The 16,409-nt window shown below is 41.3% G+C and overlaps 2 protein-coding genes across 2 annotated transcripts in view; both read right to left on the reverse strand.

The window, feature by feature from the left end:
• LOC121614666 (serine/threonine-protein kinase 4-like) overlaps window positions 1-11,337 on the reverse strand; it is a 33,141-nt gene extending 21,804 nt beyond the window's left edge. Inside the window, exons 1-9 of the mRNA XM_041948657.1 lie at window positions 10,921-11,337; window positions 6,496-6,576; window positions 4,341-4,469; window positions 3,236-3,350; window positions 2,880-3,044; window positions 2,517-2,684; window positions 2,185-2,322; window positions 1,926-2,057; window positions 1,085-1,283 (exon numbers count right to left, since the gene is read on the reverse strand). Of these exons, the coding sequence (XP_041804591.1) occupies window positions 1,085-1,283; window positions 1,926-2,057; window positions 2,185-2,322; window positions 2,517-2,684; window positions 2,880-3,044; window positions 3,236-3,350; window positions 4,341-4,469; window positions 6,496-6,576; window positions 10,921-10,964 (1,171 nt within the window). The 5' untranslated portion in view covers window positions 10,965-11,337. The remainder of the gene's footprint in view (window positions 1-1,084; window positions 1,284-1,925; window positions 2,058-2,184; window positions 2,323-2,516; window positions 2,685-2,879; window positions 3,045-3,235; window positions 3,351-4,340; window positions 4,470-6,495; window positions 6,577-10,920) is intronic.
• An 894-nt stretch (window positions 11,338-12,231) lies between these two features.
• Window positions 12,232-15,811, reverse strand: LOC121620789 (cytochrome c oxidase subunit 6C-1). Its single transcript, XM_041956988.1, has 4 exons — window positions 15,734-15,811; window positions 13,595-13,708; window positions 12,663-12,795; window positions 12,232-12,366 (listed from the first exon to the last, which is right to left on the reverse strand). Exons 2-3 carry the CDS (start codon window positions 13,697-13,699, stop codon window positions 12,670-12,672), a joined length of 231 nt encoding a protein of 76 aa, XP_041812922.1. The 5' UTR covers window positions 13,700-13,708; window positions 15,734-15,811; the 3' UTR covers window positions 12,232-12,366; window positions 12,663-12,669.
• Between the last annotated feature and the right edge of the window lie 598 nt (window positions 15,812-16,409).

Consider the following 16,409-nt stretch of genomic DNA (forward strand, 5'->3'; position numbering starts at 1 on the left):
TGTGCCCTCTAGTGGATAAAAAAGGGACTACACAGCTGCACTCGTTTTAATGATGAAAACACATCACGAACAAAAAGCTGTTGATTCACAGAGTCCTTCAATCCTAATGAAAACACTTAATGTTAGCTATGCTAAACAGCTGTGCACTGTTTCAATCACTGAAACTCTTTAATAAAGAACATCCACTTCAACTCCCTGAACTTGGTTTTTGATGGCTGTTCAGCAGCACTTGCTCAGTGACATGTTTGATATTAGCAGAGCAACTCAACAGTGTATGGGTAAATGCTGGTGAAAAAGAATTCAACTTGAGACTAGGGCTGTGCCAAAACATATTATTCATGACAATACCAGTATCATTTTTAATATGATAAAAAAATGTAGATAGTGATATTGGCAATATTTGTCTTTCTGTAATGATGTCATACTGTTAAGCACAGCGACAACAGGAATGGCTCAATGTGAAAGTAACCACGCTGCCAGCTTTGCGTTGGTGGAGCTACTTCCAAAAAGTGGAGCGACTACAGCAGTGTGGTGGTGGTTTGTTTACAAAGGATCAGATGTACAACAAAGTGCAGGAGGACTAACAAACCTAATTCACCAACTCAAGCAGAAGCAACCGGGCGACTACGAGGAGAGCTCAACAGCTGCTGTAGTCCCAAACAAGCCAACAAACTAGATTAGCTTGAGTTGTTCTCAGTATTTTGTCATGAAGTCAAGAATAGCATGATCGCAGAAACTCCCTGAAATATTGTGATATTATTGAAGAGCCACACCGCCCACCCATGTCTGAGACCATCTTTAATTTCTTGCCCTTGGATTTCAAACACAGATTTACAGTCTATCAAAGGGCAAGAAGACAATCGGCCACAATCAGTCCACAAATCTCTGTTTGAAAATAGTGTCAGCATGTTCCTCATCAGTTGGTTCCTCTTACACGTTTTTCAGTGAACTGGAAGCAAATTCCTCATTGTCGTCGTCAGTGGCGATGACCTAAATCTGAGCAGCACATCTCTACACGTGCAGAGGATTTATTCGTGACTGACGGACATCAAGTTATGACTGTGAGTGTGCTAACAGGTCTTACTTTTCATAGTTCCAGCTTCTTCCTCATCCTCGTCGTCGGAGTTGATGACCATGGTGCCCAGCTGTGACTGCATGGTTCCCGTGTCCTCGTGCGCGATCATCGTCTGCGCGGTGCCGCCGAGCGACCCTGCGGCCCGGATGGTTCCCGAGTCGCCCGTTCCTGCCCGCACCATCGTCCCCTGGTCCACCTCGTCCTCATCCTCAAGCACATGAGCAGAAGGTGAAAACACGTCAAGTGGGAACTAATCGTGTGGTGTTATTTCCACAAACAAATGGTGTGATGAGAACTGTTCTTCACTGAGCTTCTGCCTGGAACATCAAACCCACCAACACCAGACACATCAAAAGATTCTCTAAAACCAAACTGATTCATCTCAAATAGATGTTACTTTAGTTTTGCTGTTTTTAGAGCCTTTTTGACTGTTTATTTTTTGTGTTGCTATTTATACCTACAGTAATTTACTCATTATCTAATCTTTATATTTGGCTTGGTTCCATTGCTGTTTGTGTACTCCAGGAGAAATAGGGACCACTTTAAAGAAGGTAATAGGGATCTAGCATTTTGAGCTAAATAATTTCACTCTAACTGCAACTACAACCAACAGCAAATCTAATTTTATTAAATGTCCATTTGTTTAAGGCTGGAAAGTTAAAAATTCAAAGCAGATTAACCAGGTGGTTGGTTGGTGCTGGTCCCTGTGTCTCGAAAGATCTGTCCTGGACAAAAAAAATCCATTCAGGCCTCAACAGTCAATCTTTTACTGTGTTTTCTGCTGGAGAAGAATATTTCTCATCGAGGCCAAAGACAGGGTTTTGCCTGTTATGTGTATTCCCGTCTGTACCGAGTTGTCGTCGTCTTCTGCATCCTGCTCTCTCTGCTCTGCCTCCTCTTGTCTCTTCAGTTTGATCTCCATGGCGTCTGTGATCAGAGCTTTGAGGATGGAGTTGGGCTTGGCTGATTTGATGAATGGATGCTGACAGCAGAGAGACGAACAACGAGAGAAAAAGGTTAAATTCAATTTTCTTTATTAGGGTTTCTGACCAAACACGCTTCATCTAATATCAGTTCAGGTTCAGAGGTAGAGTTTTTCTCAATGTTACCTGTAACAACTGAGTGGCTGTCGCCCTATTTTCTGGGTTTTTCACCAAACACTGGCTGACAAAGTCTCGAAATGTCTGAGACCACAGATCTGGGTTCCTGAATGTTGGCGGGGGGTTGGTGGGGATCATGAAGATGGCCTGGAAGAGGAGACATAAATCAGTACATGCAAGACAAACAACTCAACATAACTCATGTCACACTTTCCCTCTTTCTGCCTTCTTTAAACATCTCTGCACACAAATAAACTTCTCTTTACCAAAACTTTATCCCTCACTAAACACAAACACAAGCTCTATCAGCCATACACTCTCCGCTGTACAGACTCTCTCACCCTCATGGGATGGATGTCAGCGTAAGGCGGCTTCCCCTCCGCCATCTCTATAGCTGTTATCCCCAGAGACCAGATGTCCGCCACACAGTTGTAGCCGATCTCCTGAATGACCTCTGGAGCCATCCAGAATGGCGTGCCGATGACCGTGTTTCTCTTCGCCATGGTGTCCTGAGGAACAGAGGTGGAACCGGAAAATGAACCAGGAGCGGTCATCAAATGAAGCTGAACATTAAAGCTACTTGTGTCCATGAGATGTCAGAGAACATCCCCCATCCAATCTGATCTCCCTTTTTCTCCCCTCGCATTAAGCAAAATAAAACAAACTACACAAAGTATGGATTGGCTGTGTAAATTTTCACTCACTGTGAGTTGTCCAGCAACTCCAAAGTCGGCCAGCTTGGCCTGACCCTCTGAGTTCAGCAGGATGTTTCCTGCTTTGATGTCCCTGTGGATTTTTCTCATGAAGTGAAGATACTCCAGACCCTTCAGAGTGGCCTGCAGGATGGTGGCAATCTCCTCTTCTGTTAGCTACAACACACACGCACACGCACACACAAAGACACACACAATAAGAGATAAATCTGAAATACATCAAAGTACTCAGAATCGGGTAGAGTGTGTTGTAGTGGAGTGTCTGTCTTCTGTCTTCTTCTATGTCCATGAAGACACATAAACACACATGCTCTATACACACTTTGTGTGTGTGTGTGTTATGTTACCGTCTTGTTGCGTATCCGGATGATATCAGACACCGATCCGGCTCCGCAGTATTCCATAATGATCCACAGGTCACTGTTTTTGAAGTAGCTGCCATAGTACCGCACCACCTGGGGACTGAACACAGAGATGAAGCTCAGGGTGACACAGTCGGTCTGTCATAGTGCAGAAGACTGTTGTCACTTTCAAAACTCAGTTAGTTTTTGTTGGTTAACTCCAGAGAATTTTCATCCAAACACAACACTGTCATTCAAGCAGCAAGGATATTTTATCTGTGTGGCAACAACAAGACAATTCAAAGTGCTTTACATAAGAAAAAAGACATTAAGAAAAGATAAACTGTACATATTACACAAGGCCATAGAAAAAGACAACAGAAAAACCCACAGTGCAGCACTGCAGTACAGTAAAGTGCAAGATATGAGTAAATAAGTTTCTCAAAGTTTAACTTCATAAAAGTGACAAACAGAAGTGTTTTAAGCCCTGAATTAAAACAACAGAGTTGGAGCAGACTTTAACTTTTCTGGGAGTTTGTTCCAGATATGTGGAGCATAAAACTGAACGCTGCTCCTCCAAGTTTAGCCTGGACTCCGGGGACAAGAAGGAGAACTGATCCAAGACCATCTGAGACCATCTGTCTGTCTGGCCCAAAACCATTCAGTGCTTTTAATACACAATAAGGGGCACAGTTAATATGATCCTAACTCAGACTCATGGTGGCTGCAGATAAAGTCTGAAATGCACACTCTGGATTTTATCCCCCATCACTTACACTGAGACTGCCATCGGAGGGGGTCTTTAATTTCAACTGTCACAGCATTACAAAAACAACACAAATTAAACCGGTTTTACAGTAAAACTGAAAGCTTGAAATGGTCTGTGCCACTGTTTGGATCTTTCTCCACACAAATAACTGTGATTCCAGTGCACAAAAACACCCCGCCGTGTTTCCCCACAAAGCTTTTGTGACAACAGTCATTTAATCTGAAAAGGTGGGGGATGTTCGCTGACGGAAACCCCCCAGAAAACCCGATGAAAGAGTGTATGTTTGATGTCTGATTCTTGTTTCCACAGTGGGTGAAAGACATGAACCACGAGAACAGGCACCTGTTACACTGCTGCATAATGGAGATTTCCTTGATGATCTCCTGAAGATCCGACTCCACAGGAACCTGTTTGATGGCTACAATCTCCCCGGTCTCTTTATAATGGGCTTTAAACACACAGCCATACGACCTGCAGACACACAAAGACAGAGGTTTAACATGTGGTGTTGGCGGTTTGATTTACCTGTGAATGAATAAATGGCTGCTCACATGTCAGTCTACTCACAACAACAGTTTCTGTACTAAAATCTCTTGAGTTGGCAGGAAGTAGGATGAAACGCCTGAATTTAAATCATACACATAATGTAATCTGTAAAATTTCAATTTAAAAGCAGCACCAATCATTTTTTCTGGATCCTATCAACACATGAAACCCTGGACCTCCACCCAAAGGCTCCAACTTCAAACTTCACCACCTGTCTGCTCACACAAATACTTCTTATTTTACATGACTACAATTACATTTTCATTGACTGGAGCTTGATTACACCTGACAGCAATGATCAAAACACTGTGGATAAAGACAACATACTGTATCAGCCTGAACATAAGATGACAAAAAAAAAAAAAAAAAGTGGGGGTTATATCAATTTCAGGACCAGATTCAGGAACAGATGTTCTTTTTGAATGGAAAAAGGCTGAAGGTTGTCATCCCTGTGAGTAGTTAATCCGGTTTAACCAACAGGAGTTTTTGACAGCTTGTGCTGTCAACATGTTGGAGGAAATAAATTCCTGCGGCTCGTCGTAGCAACTAAAGTTCACATTAACCGATACGCTGAAACTACTTAGTTTGACACTTAAGTCGTGTTGATGTTTGGTAGCACCACAGAGACTAATTAAATTAAAAGTAGCTTTTAACAACTCTGGTGAAAAGTCCAAATTAACCAAAATGATGCTTTCACTTCCTGTGGCCAAGAAGGGAAAAACGCTTTTCTTAATGCAGTGTTTCCTACGGAATAAGGGAAGAAGAGGCAAAAGGCTGAAAACAGCTGGAACAAAAACAGAAAGGTACGTCAGCGAGGACAGAGCATCATGATCAGCTGATAACTGTTCAACCTGAATGTACAGTTAGTGAAAAACAACAACAGTGACATAGGGTGGTGAAAACCTCCACACAGGGTAATATTACTGTACCCTGTTCTCAGGCAGGTGAATATATAACAATATAACCAAACACATAATGACAGCCTACACTGCAAACTGTTAAACATAAATAAATTAGTACTTGTTTGCTTAATTTGTTTAATTGTTGTCAAATTTAGCCAAGTTAGCAACTTTTTAGCCCTGTCACAGAGTGTAATGCTTTACTGACGCTAGTTAGTGTGAACAGGAGAATATATGAACTAAGTAAAATAATAACTAATGATTCCTCAACTGTTAAAAGAGCAGTTTGTTGTACTGTCATGGAAAACGCTGTGCAAGAGAAAAGGCTTCAAAGATGACGACTGTCTGATAATATCTGTATAATATATAAGACTGGAGAAGATGGTCTTTAATTAAAGGACTAAAGCTAAATCAGGACCAGGAAACAACCTCGACGGTCTTCATTTCATTTTGCTGTGTGTTGTGCTTGGCTTTTTCAGCCTGAGGAACGAATGCTCATCAGCTGTCAACATCTGTTGTCACTTTAGATGTTCTTTCCTGGAGCTGTTCTGGATCGTTCTCTCATTATGTTCTCACACCTTTTCATTTTAACACATCTTGAGTTTGTTCTCACCTGCCCAAATGAACTGAACGGGAGAAAATGCTCGAAGGATCCAATAAACAGCTTTAAACATCGCTGGTGTGAATATTGGTCTCATGAACACCAGAGGGGCTGATTATTGGCTCATGTTGCAGAAAGAAACCACACACAGAGTCTGAGTTTCTGTCACTCAGTAGCACAAACACACACGCAGCCACGGCGTCAATCAGCTTCTCAGAACAGGAAGTGCGTTGAGAAACAGGATATGAAGAGGCAATGTTTATGTTAATGGTTAGCAGAGAAGGGAGGAGCTGAACAAAGAGGGAGAAGGAATGAGGCAGAGATCGAGACAGACGGGTGACAGAGAAAGTCACAGCTGGTTAATAAGATTTCTTTAAACTCAGACAGAAATGTGGAAAGACAGGCGTCCTCATCCATCAGGACTGTGGGACGGGTTGATCGTCTGACTCACCCTTCGCCCAGCTTCTCCAGGACATCAAAGACTTCCTCTGGCTGCTTGGTGAGACTGTCCTCACTCAGCTTCTTCAGCTGTCTGTAACAACAGAGAGAGACGCGTGAAGGACGATGAGAAAGGAGCCGAGGCTAAAGAAGAAACTCAGTGATTGTTGTCATCATCGATTCATCTGCTAATAAGTTCGGGATTAAATGATTAGTATCTTGGTCAATAAAATGTCAGAAAGTAATGAAGAATGTCTTGTTTCATCTGACCGAAAGCACAAAATCCAAAGAAATCAGTCTGAATTTCCAAACAGAGAAAAGCAGCAAATCTTCACATTTGAGAGGCTGGAGCCGGAGACTGTTTCATACTATTGCTTAAATAATGGCCTCAATGATTGATCAATTATCCAGTTAGAAACTGTATCAGCTCTATGTAAGACACCTCACTTTATCACCTTCTCCCATCTGAGATACAGAAATCACCGTTCTAATATTTTATTTTCTGAATCCCTTTTACCCCCAAAGGAACTTTTATCCACTTGTAAATCTGTATTCATTAACTCACAGTGCAGAGTTTAAAACAGTGACTAATACATCAGCCTTAAATGAGACAGAGTGACTGAATTTGACTACAAAAAGTTGTCGATACAGATTTTTTTTGTATTTTCAGCACTTGAAAGAAACAGAAGTTAAACAGTAAAAATAGCTGAAACATCAGAGTACCAACATTTTAGTTGTTCATGTGTTTAGTGAGGATGTGCCAGCATAATAACTGACAACCATGCAGAATATTTAATTCATCCTCTTTTTTGGGTGCAGCTTTGCGCTCTCCTGGAATGTGAGCAGCACTACAAAATATCTCAAGATGTTTGATAAGCCAAGACAGGACAAAAATAGTCTCAGTACGCTAACAAAAATAGATCCACACATGTCCTCCATGCAGCCTGTGACGAGCCATTCTCAGGAGGACCACAGGAAGACAGAAGGAATATCAAATCAAGTAAATGTAAAATAAAACACGGACTTGACTTTCAACAATGTTCCCACACCAGGGAGGATGTGGTTTGGCATGAGCCCTAGCACCCCCAGCAGCACTACCAGGGCTACCAGGACTGATTTTAAATGACAGTGTCCACACTGTCGCACTCATGACACACTGTAAAAACATACATACTCTCTTTGTTCAATGCATTGTTCTTGTCATAACTGCCTGCATCACCCACATACCGGCTTGGTATGTTATGCTAGCAGCAGCTCATGTAGCCTGTAGCCTGCAGCGGAGATTAGCAGCAGCTCCAGAGGTCTGCTAAAGTCACTACTTTCTAACTCCACACCAACAGATTTGTTTCATCTTCGAACAGACTGAACGCTGACTCAAGTGACATCACTTGAGGCAATATATCAGACTTCAGGCAGCTCCCTCTGGAGACGCTAAAGGCTTTATGCTACTTTTAACATATGCGATATGACTCCTAACAACCTGTAAACAGACTCTGATGTGTAAATTTCCTCTTTGCTTTTCTATTTTGGTTGGTTGTGATGATTGTATTGTTGTTTTTGTATTAAAAGTAGCACGCTTTAGGAAATACAAACTAGAATTACAAAGAATTAAACAGAGTGTTAATTTAATCTCTTGCATCAGAGGATGAACAGAAACGTCATCAGACTGCAAACCCTTTTTGTTTGTCCGTCAGTCCTCTGTAAAGCCTCTAGGCCAAACTTTATACTCTGCCCAGTCCGGCCATATGCCAAGCTGCACAGTGCATCAACCTCAAAGCCGCAGAAGAAACACAGAGCTGAGCATTGAAATGCTAATCTACCGTAGCAGCTCAGAATCTGCATTTCAAGTGGTCTCTGTGAACTTCTACAAATGCATGTGAGTATCTGCTGTGGATAAAAGTGCTGGACACACCAAATGTAAACATTACTAAATATAAAATGAAAGCTTTTCTTTCTTGTTTTTCAAATAATTCTATTTCCACTGATCTGATTCTATTCAGTAGTACTAACTGCTGCTTATGATACCGTCCTTCCATGATACATGCACCACTTACGTATGTAAAACTGTGAAATAAAAGGCAGCCTTCTGAGTCTTTGGATGAGTAAACTTTAACTGCTTTAATTCAACTGTAATGTTAATTAATTAAAATGTGCTGAAGGAGTATTTAACCAAATGTGAACACAAAAGAAAAAAATCAGTCTAAAGGTGCATATGGTTTTCACCGTTTTGTCCCAGATTCATATGTTAATGTCCCAAATCCACTTTCTAAAAACTGAGACTTCAGAGACCAGACGGAGGTACAGCTGCTGTTCGGCAGACAGTCTGAAGGCTCGTCTTGTGTTGAAGCTGCTGAACGACATTTTCCACCACTTAAGGATTGGATTGGATTCCCTGTTTGTTGTCTCAAATTATCTTTGATTTGAATAGTTGGGTGGACCGTTCCAGGACTCGACTAAAGCAGCTTTAGGTGTTCAATACACAAATAAACCACCCTGGACATATCAGGCTAAAATGATCTAAAGACTCCTCAATCAGCTGAATGAGGAAACACTGGATGAGTGAGAGGGCAGGACAGCATGAGAGCAGCATGTTTTACCAGCATCCTCCTGATAGGGCGACAGAACAGGAACTCCTCAGTTCCTACTGTCAAACGCTGAATGACCAAACCAAGCTAACAAACACGCTTCATAAACCAAACAAAAAACTGCAAGTGTACCTCTGATAATGATCTATTATATACATCTATGAGTTATATAGCTTCATTTTCTTTTTTTTGACTGTCAGCGTTTTAATATGAGGGATTTCTGATCTGATTTTAAATATTTTGAGGTGTTTCCTGAAATCTTTTAGTCTGACCTTCTGATGAAAATTGGAAATATGCATATGTTTGATTTATTTCGCTTGTAGGCAACATAAATTTGCTCTGAAAGCCCAGTGAATAACGATCAGGGTTTCACAGAGCTGTAACAGCACAGGCCGCCTCGTCTGAAACAAAGATGACCCCCGTCTACATCAGAAAAAAGTCAGACATTTTTGTTTAAAACATCGACCTTCAGGGGGAAAGAGCAGAGGCGTGTGAGCGTCTAATAAGTGTGTCTACTGTCTAGCAGCCGTCTACAAACTAAACTGATTATGACATGTGATGTGTCACGATCTTACACCTCAGCTGATTAATTTCCTGATTAGGGCTGCGACTAATCATGTTAAAGATTAGTCTCATTAACAATTGATTTTTTGATTGTTTTATCTGTAACTGCTTCTTTTGTCTCATCATGACTGACCCAGATATCCAGTTTACTCTCCTTTATAAACACATATTCACATTTAAGAAGCAGGAATCAGTGGATGTTTGGCTTTCCTGCCTGAAAAATGATTAAATGTTCAGTTAATTGACTGATTGTTTCAGAGCTAACCCCAATCACTGGAATTACTGATGGTAAACCCAGAGAGCTAAAACACTTAAAGTCAATATATTGTAGTTACACTCTTGTTTAACAACACACATGTACATGTACAAATTTGAATCAGGTTGTTTGTTCAGGTGACTACATATGACAGAAATAATGGGAGTGGTGGTGGACAGACATGACTGCTAACTTAGTCACACACAGGAGGACAAACTGACACACTAACACACAGCCACCCACCCACCCACCCACACACACACACACACACACACACACACACACACACACACACACAGTGCAGAGATGATAAAATAGAGATGATATTTTGTACCCAAAACCTGCTGTGATGCCTCACACTCCTGTCGCCATGGAAACCCCACCTGACACCGTGTCACACCCATGGCTTTAAACCCAACACATGCACCTGATGAACAACAATTACTGAGGCCCATTCAGTTACACCTGCAGAGATTAGAGGAGTTAACTCGAGATTTGCAAGCAGAGTTGAGGCATTAAACTGGATCAGCAGCGCTTTGATAGTGACAAAGCTCCGAGATCAGGACCGATGCTGATTCACTGAGAGGTGGACTCGCGTGCGACCGGTTTTTAAACACTTATTTCTGTCCAAGAAAAGAATGAGAAGCGACCAGTTTAACTCAGCACAGGCTTACAGAAACACGTTCATGCTAAGTTTTCTCAAACATCCCATGAAAACCCCCCAAATGTTCTGGTCCTATTAGCTTCACAGGAGCTGAAGCGAAGCCGCGCGAGATCCATCACCTCTTAAACCCGTTAAAAGTTGTGAAGATGTGTTGTTAACGTTTCCGTTTTAACCGTATTTAGCCAGCTCCTGTTCTCTTACAATCGGTTATGTAATGTCATCTAACTCACTCCCACGCTACTGAGTTTCTCCGGGCAGGTATTTTCAGCCCACCGCCGGCTAACTTCACTCAAACGCAGACTCCACAGATAAAATCAATGAGGATGTCAGATATGTGAAGCCGTGTTTTCACTCTCGGCGTAACGTTACCTGCGAGGGTGATTCCTCATCTGTACTTTGTCTTTGTTCTCCATGTTGTCCTCCTCGGAACACTCACAGTCCTTTCAATCGGCTGCAGTCAAACTTGACCGGGCTTGTCAACGTTTCAAAGTAGACACTCACAGCTAATAGGAACGGACCACCGTCTGCTAGCTCGCTAACTAGCTAGCAGCAGCTAGCAGAGCAGCTAGCCCGTCGTGCTGTGCTACAGCGGCGTCCCTGTTAGCGCTGCCTGTTAGCCGCCAAACACACGACGTCTGTTCATCATTTTGTAAAACGACGTTTACGCGGCGCACACACTTCGCCCAGCTGCCGTATCCTCGCCGTTCGGTTCATCCCCCTCCCGAGTCTGGACAACTTTGGACTTGTTTGACAAACCGCTTGGCAGCCGTTGTGACATCCTCTAGAAAAAACCAGGAAGAGTAGTGAAGAGTGGGGAGGAAGGCGGGCCAAACAAAGGCTGCAGTGCGGGCGGTGAGCAGGAGGGGGCGCCACATACACTGAGTCAGTGGATGGAGTCAAATAAAATCTGCATGCAGTTCTCGAAAAGATGGAGTTTTGAGCTTGCTGTTGATGCACAAACGAAATGGAGACTCACAGCTGCAAGGAATTTAAAGATGTGAAGATAAAGATCCAGAAATACCTTACAAGATAAAAAACAAGGAATATATCTTTTACTGTTAAATCCGTGTTAGGTGTAATTTACAGTTGCAGTTTCTCAAGCTGCATTTTACTTGACATTAAATGATGTGAACTGTCATTTCCTGTTAGTATTCAATTTTATAGTACATTTATTTCTCGTATACTATTAAAAACAAAGTGATGTGATAATTGAGTTTGAGTACATTTTTTAAAAGTCAAAATTCTCTGACTCCAGCTTCTTAAATGTACATTTTTTCTGGCTTATTCACAGTGATAAACAGTTTTCATCATTTTCTCCCATTTTATAGAGCAAACAACTAATAGATTCAAGTGGAAATAATCATTAGCTGCTGCCCTGCACATGTATATGATACTGTCAACATGCTGTATGGAATTAGGACACAGTCCTAGTCTTGAATACTGTCAGTACTACATATCCTATATGTTCCTCCTTCTCTCGCAACCAAAAACTGCTTTCAGTAACAGCAACATTTACTAATACAGAGTAGATTAATAATCACTGCCAATAATACCTAACAGACACTGTAACATGTAAGACATGCATCACAGTGTTCACTAGTATTGGAAAATAATACAACACCAGATTATTTGTAAGTGTACTGCTTATATTTCAAAAGCACCAGACAAAGACAGCAGGGCTCTTACATTAATAGAATATTTTATTTAGAGGAACAAAACAGCACAGCGATGTTCACATCTAACCAGTAAATAACATCCAAGGGGGCGAGAAGGAACCTCAAGCTCAGACCAGGAATGAACGACGGGGAAGAAGAGCTGGAGGAAGAAACCAAGACAACAATTAGATACAGAGAGATCCCACTGGAATCAACACTGATCTGTTTGTGTGATCTATAAACAGTCAGTTTATAAGTTTTGGTACAGGATATGAGATGTTGTTCTTGATGTTTTAGCTTGTACGATGACACACACTGTGATAAATATCTGTATCTTTAATGGTTCAGGTGACCTGGCTCTGAAAAAACAACATTTTATCTCAGTATTGTCATAGTTGGCAGTCACAATAAACTTGAAATGTTCTTCACAGACAATATAGTGAGGAAAAGACTCACAGTGGGTTTACTCCCCCGAGGGCCGCACACTCTCAAAGATGCCGGCTTCCCTCATGGAGTTGAACTCTTTGACGGCGTCGTACTGCTTGTAGAAGTCAGCATAGGCCTGTTTCCTGGGTTCTGCCACTGTGTACTGTGGGGAACAAAAGACAGGTCTACTGTGTTTGCAATTTAAATCAAAACCTAAAAAGAGAGCAGTCAAGATAGAAATACTGCAATTAACTTTTAACTGTTTAGTTTCCCTAACAACAGGTTTGTGAGTGTTTCAGTTTGGACTGAGATGCAGTTAGCTTTCCTGCATTCTGTCGGACTACGACTGCTCATATGACACCAGCACGTTGATGTAAAGATAAAGGTTCATTCAAACATTTCATGACTGGATAAATATTTGTTTGCAGTTTCATCTGTTTGTGGAGTCACATTTTTTAAACATTTACCTGTGTACATTAAGATGTCAAATAATTGAAACACATGTGCACAAAGCCTAATTTATTTCAATCACTATACAACAAACCCCATCGTTAGCAGCTTGTGTGGTTCCAATTTTGTCAGAAAAGTGTTGATTCAACTCTGCACACATTGAGGCTACAGTCAGTGGTTGTGTTGCATTTGTCTCTTTTGTGTTACTGTGTCCCCCCCACAGATGGAGATGAACAAACATTAGACACATGTTTATATTACTATCTAAGATAAAAACACCAAAATTACCAGAATTTAATCAACATTATGAGCTTCACAGGCGGGATTTATGACAGTCAAAGGTAGTTCCTTTGTTTGGAATTTGTCTGCAGAAGCACAGGTTGGTCAAGACGCTGATATGAGTTAACAAACTGAAGCACTTCCATCATCATGTTTATTAGGTGACATTTTTAATCGTAACAGCTTCACCGGAATGAAGGTCGTAGCCATAAGGATCTGTCTCCTGCTCTCACCTTGAACCCTATCGCAGCTATGACGGACAGAGTGAAAGCAATGGGAAGGTGAAACCTCAGACGCTTTCCCAGCAGCCCCCTCATCACAGGCTTTGGCAGAGACATGGTGGATCACTAGCAGAGGGGAAAAAAAGAGACAAAAATCAAGCTGAATCTAATACTTGAGGAGATCTGTGCAGTCAATATAACATCAGTCCAGCATGTACTCTGTACACACAGATTGACTGTGCTCGCCACAAACTGTAAAGTCAGTAATGGCGTCGTGTCCCATTCATTTCTACGTGGAGCGGGACGAGACAGATTACTCCTTGTAGTATTCAACTGTTCAGAGTGATATACCACTTTCCAACCTTTATGGACAAAGCACTTTTAATTTGGCTTCCTGTTCATGCCTTCACAGACAGACAGACACACACACACACACACAAGGCTACAGAGCTTCCATGCAAGTCACTGGCTTGTCCATCAGGAGTAACTTAGGGATCAGTGTCCTGCTCAAGCGACCTTCAACATGTGGACAAGAGGAGTCAGGGATCAAACAGCCAAGATCAGATTAGCGCAATGAAAAAAGGAATAAAATGAATCATAAAAATGAAATATTGGTTGATAGCGTTTGAAAAATAAACTCGTCTATGTGCTATGATGGGGTGTATGTAACGGGGACACTGTTTCTAAATAAGATAAGATACACTTTATTAATCCCCAGGTGGGGAAATTCTGTGTTATAGGCAGCATCAATAAAAATAATAAAATGACCTCAAACCTAGTTTGGCATTTCTTTGCTGCAGTTCCTTTACTGCACTGGTTTCAAGATCAGAGAATTAAGACAAGAACATTAAGACAACATTTCACTCTGTATCAACTCATTCATTAATATCAATAAAGTGGTCTTTAATATAAAACTGAGACATCTTATGTTATTGCCTGACTAGCAATCTGATGCAAACTGAAACATGTACACTGAAGTTATTTTCTACAGTGATTGTGAATGAAGGTGACATAAATGAACCCTTTAGCAAATCCGAGGCAGCAGTGTTATTAGTTGTGGTATATAAACTTGTAAAATGTCAATTACCATGACAGATATCCAAATATCTGTGCTCTGTTGCACTGCTCTGTGCACAGTTAAGTTAATCTTAACACATTTTAATGTCCTACCTGGCTCCATACGCCTGGCCACTATTTTCATACTACAAATGACATTAGTAACGACCCCATCTTGTATAGATTGAATATCGGACAAAGATCCTACAGTTACACCCTAAATATAGACAAACTCTGGTGAATGAGTTAGTACATTAAAAATAACTGATAGTGGATTTTCTTTGTGACATTACTTAGCAAACATTCAGGCATCGGCTCTGGCCCAAAAGGTCAATTAACTCCACTCACCTCGAAGTAAACCAGGTTTGTTTTCAAAATACTGAGACAATTACATGACTGTGTTACAGACAGATGTCTTGTCAGCGAGAAAATATCAATAACCGCCGACATAACTTATCAGTGTGTCCGTGAAGGCAGACCGCCATCAAACACCGCAGCCAAGTCAGGTCAGCACACCAACACTGAAACTGTCGTGTGACCTCTCTGTACGAGCTCAGTTCCTGGGACATGTGTCCTGCATTACACCGTGGTATCACAGTTACAAACAAACGATATCAAGCACCTTCAGTTGGGTACCAGGAAACCGAGAGGAAAATCACAATCTCAAGTTATAGCGCTACAGCTTAGGGTCAAAGTAGCACAGTTATAAACAGGATACGGCCGTTAAGGCTTCCTCTCGTTGTATTATGGTAAGCTAGCTTTTCTCTTAAATAACATAAAAAGCCAAGAACATTAACAAAATACCTTCACTAATATTGCACACGTAGCACTGCTGTTACAACAATTGTTATGAAGAGTAGCTAACGAGCTATCGGTTAGCATTTAGCTAATACATGATATCAGCAGTAGGACAAGCTAACGTTAGCTAGCTCGATACAGCTAACTGCTATTCAGGAGGCGACATGAGAGAAAAGCGGCAAAATTTCGGGACAATTGTAAAACCCAGGAGTGATTATTAATCTGAAAACAAACAATACGTTTTAGTGTAAACCCATCGCACATATAGGAATTGTTTTTATTTGAAGGAATACTCACAAGTTGGACTCACGACCTTCACAGAAACCGCTAACACTGTTCAGCTGCGTTTCTCTACCGGAAGAGATTCTACTGGAGCTACGGAAGGACAAAATTAGGTACTGCGAAAGCGAATCAGGGCATTTGGGGTCATGGAAAACGAAGACAGCTACATTTAACAAAAAAAGTGTTTAAAATGACAGCGAATGTTCAGAACAAATATGTGTGCACAATTATCCGCGTATACGTGTATACGTTTGTTTTTGTTTAGATCTTTGAGCAAGTCAAACGGTCCTATTTTAGGATTTTTTAGGACCATCATAGTGTGTTATTTACGGTTCTGGACTCGGACTGGGGATTGTTTCGCAGGAGTCTGGAGAAATGCCCGCAAAACTAATCGTGTACTATGTTGTAGTAAAAACGTCCGACCACAGGAGGGAGGCAGAGCGACAGTCAACTGACCTGGGAGTGATCCAATCTCGGCGCTGATATTTGTTTGATGGTATCTTCCTCAGCCTGCCTGTCTATTATTTCCTATGTGGTTTTTAATCGACTACAGATGTTTTTAGGACGGAAACCAATGATTTTATCTTTTAGTCTCTTCTGATAACTGATACCCATATGCTAAATATCAGTAACTTTTTTTTGCCTCTTATGTCCAGCTCTCAACGATTTTAATCACACCTGAAATGCTTTT

The sequence above is a fragment of the Chelmon rostratus genome, chromosome 2 (assembly GCF_017976325.1).
Source record: "Chelmon rostratus isolate fCheRos1 chromosome 2, fCheRos1.pri, whole genome shotgun sequence".
Classification (NCBI taxonomy): domain Eukaryota; kingdom Metazoa; phylum Chordata; class Actinopteri; order Chaetodontiformes; family Chaetodontidae; genus Chelmon; species Chelmon rostratus.

Bases quoted from the DNA above. Each gene is read 5' to 3' on its own strand.
- LOC121620789 (XM_041956988.1), bottom strand. From the start codon at position 13,699: ATGTCTCTGCCAAAGCCTGTGATGAGGGGGCTGCTGGGAAAGCGTCTG. The intron at 12,796-13,594 runs GTGAGAGCAGGA...TGTTCCCCACAG, and splicing joins TAGCTGCGATAGGGTTCAAG to TACACAGTGGCAGAACCCAG.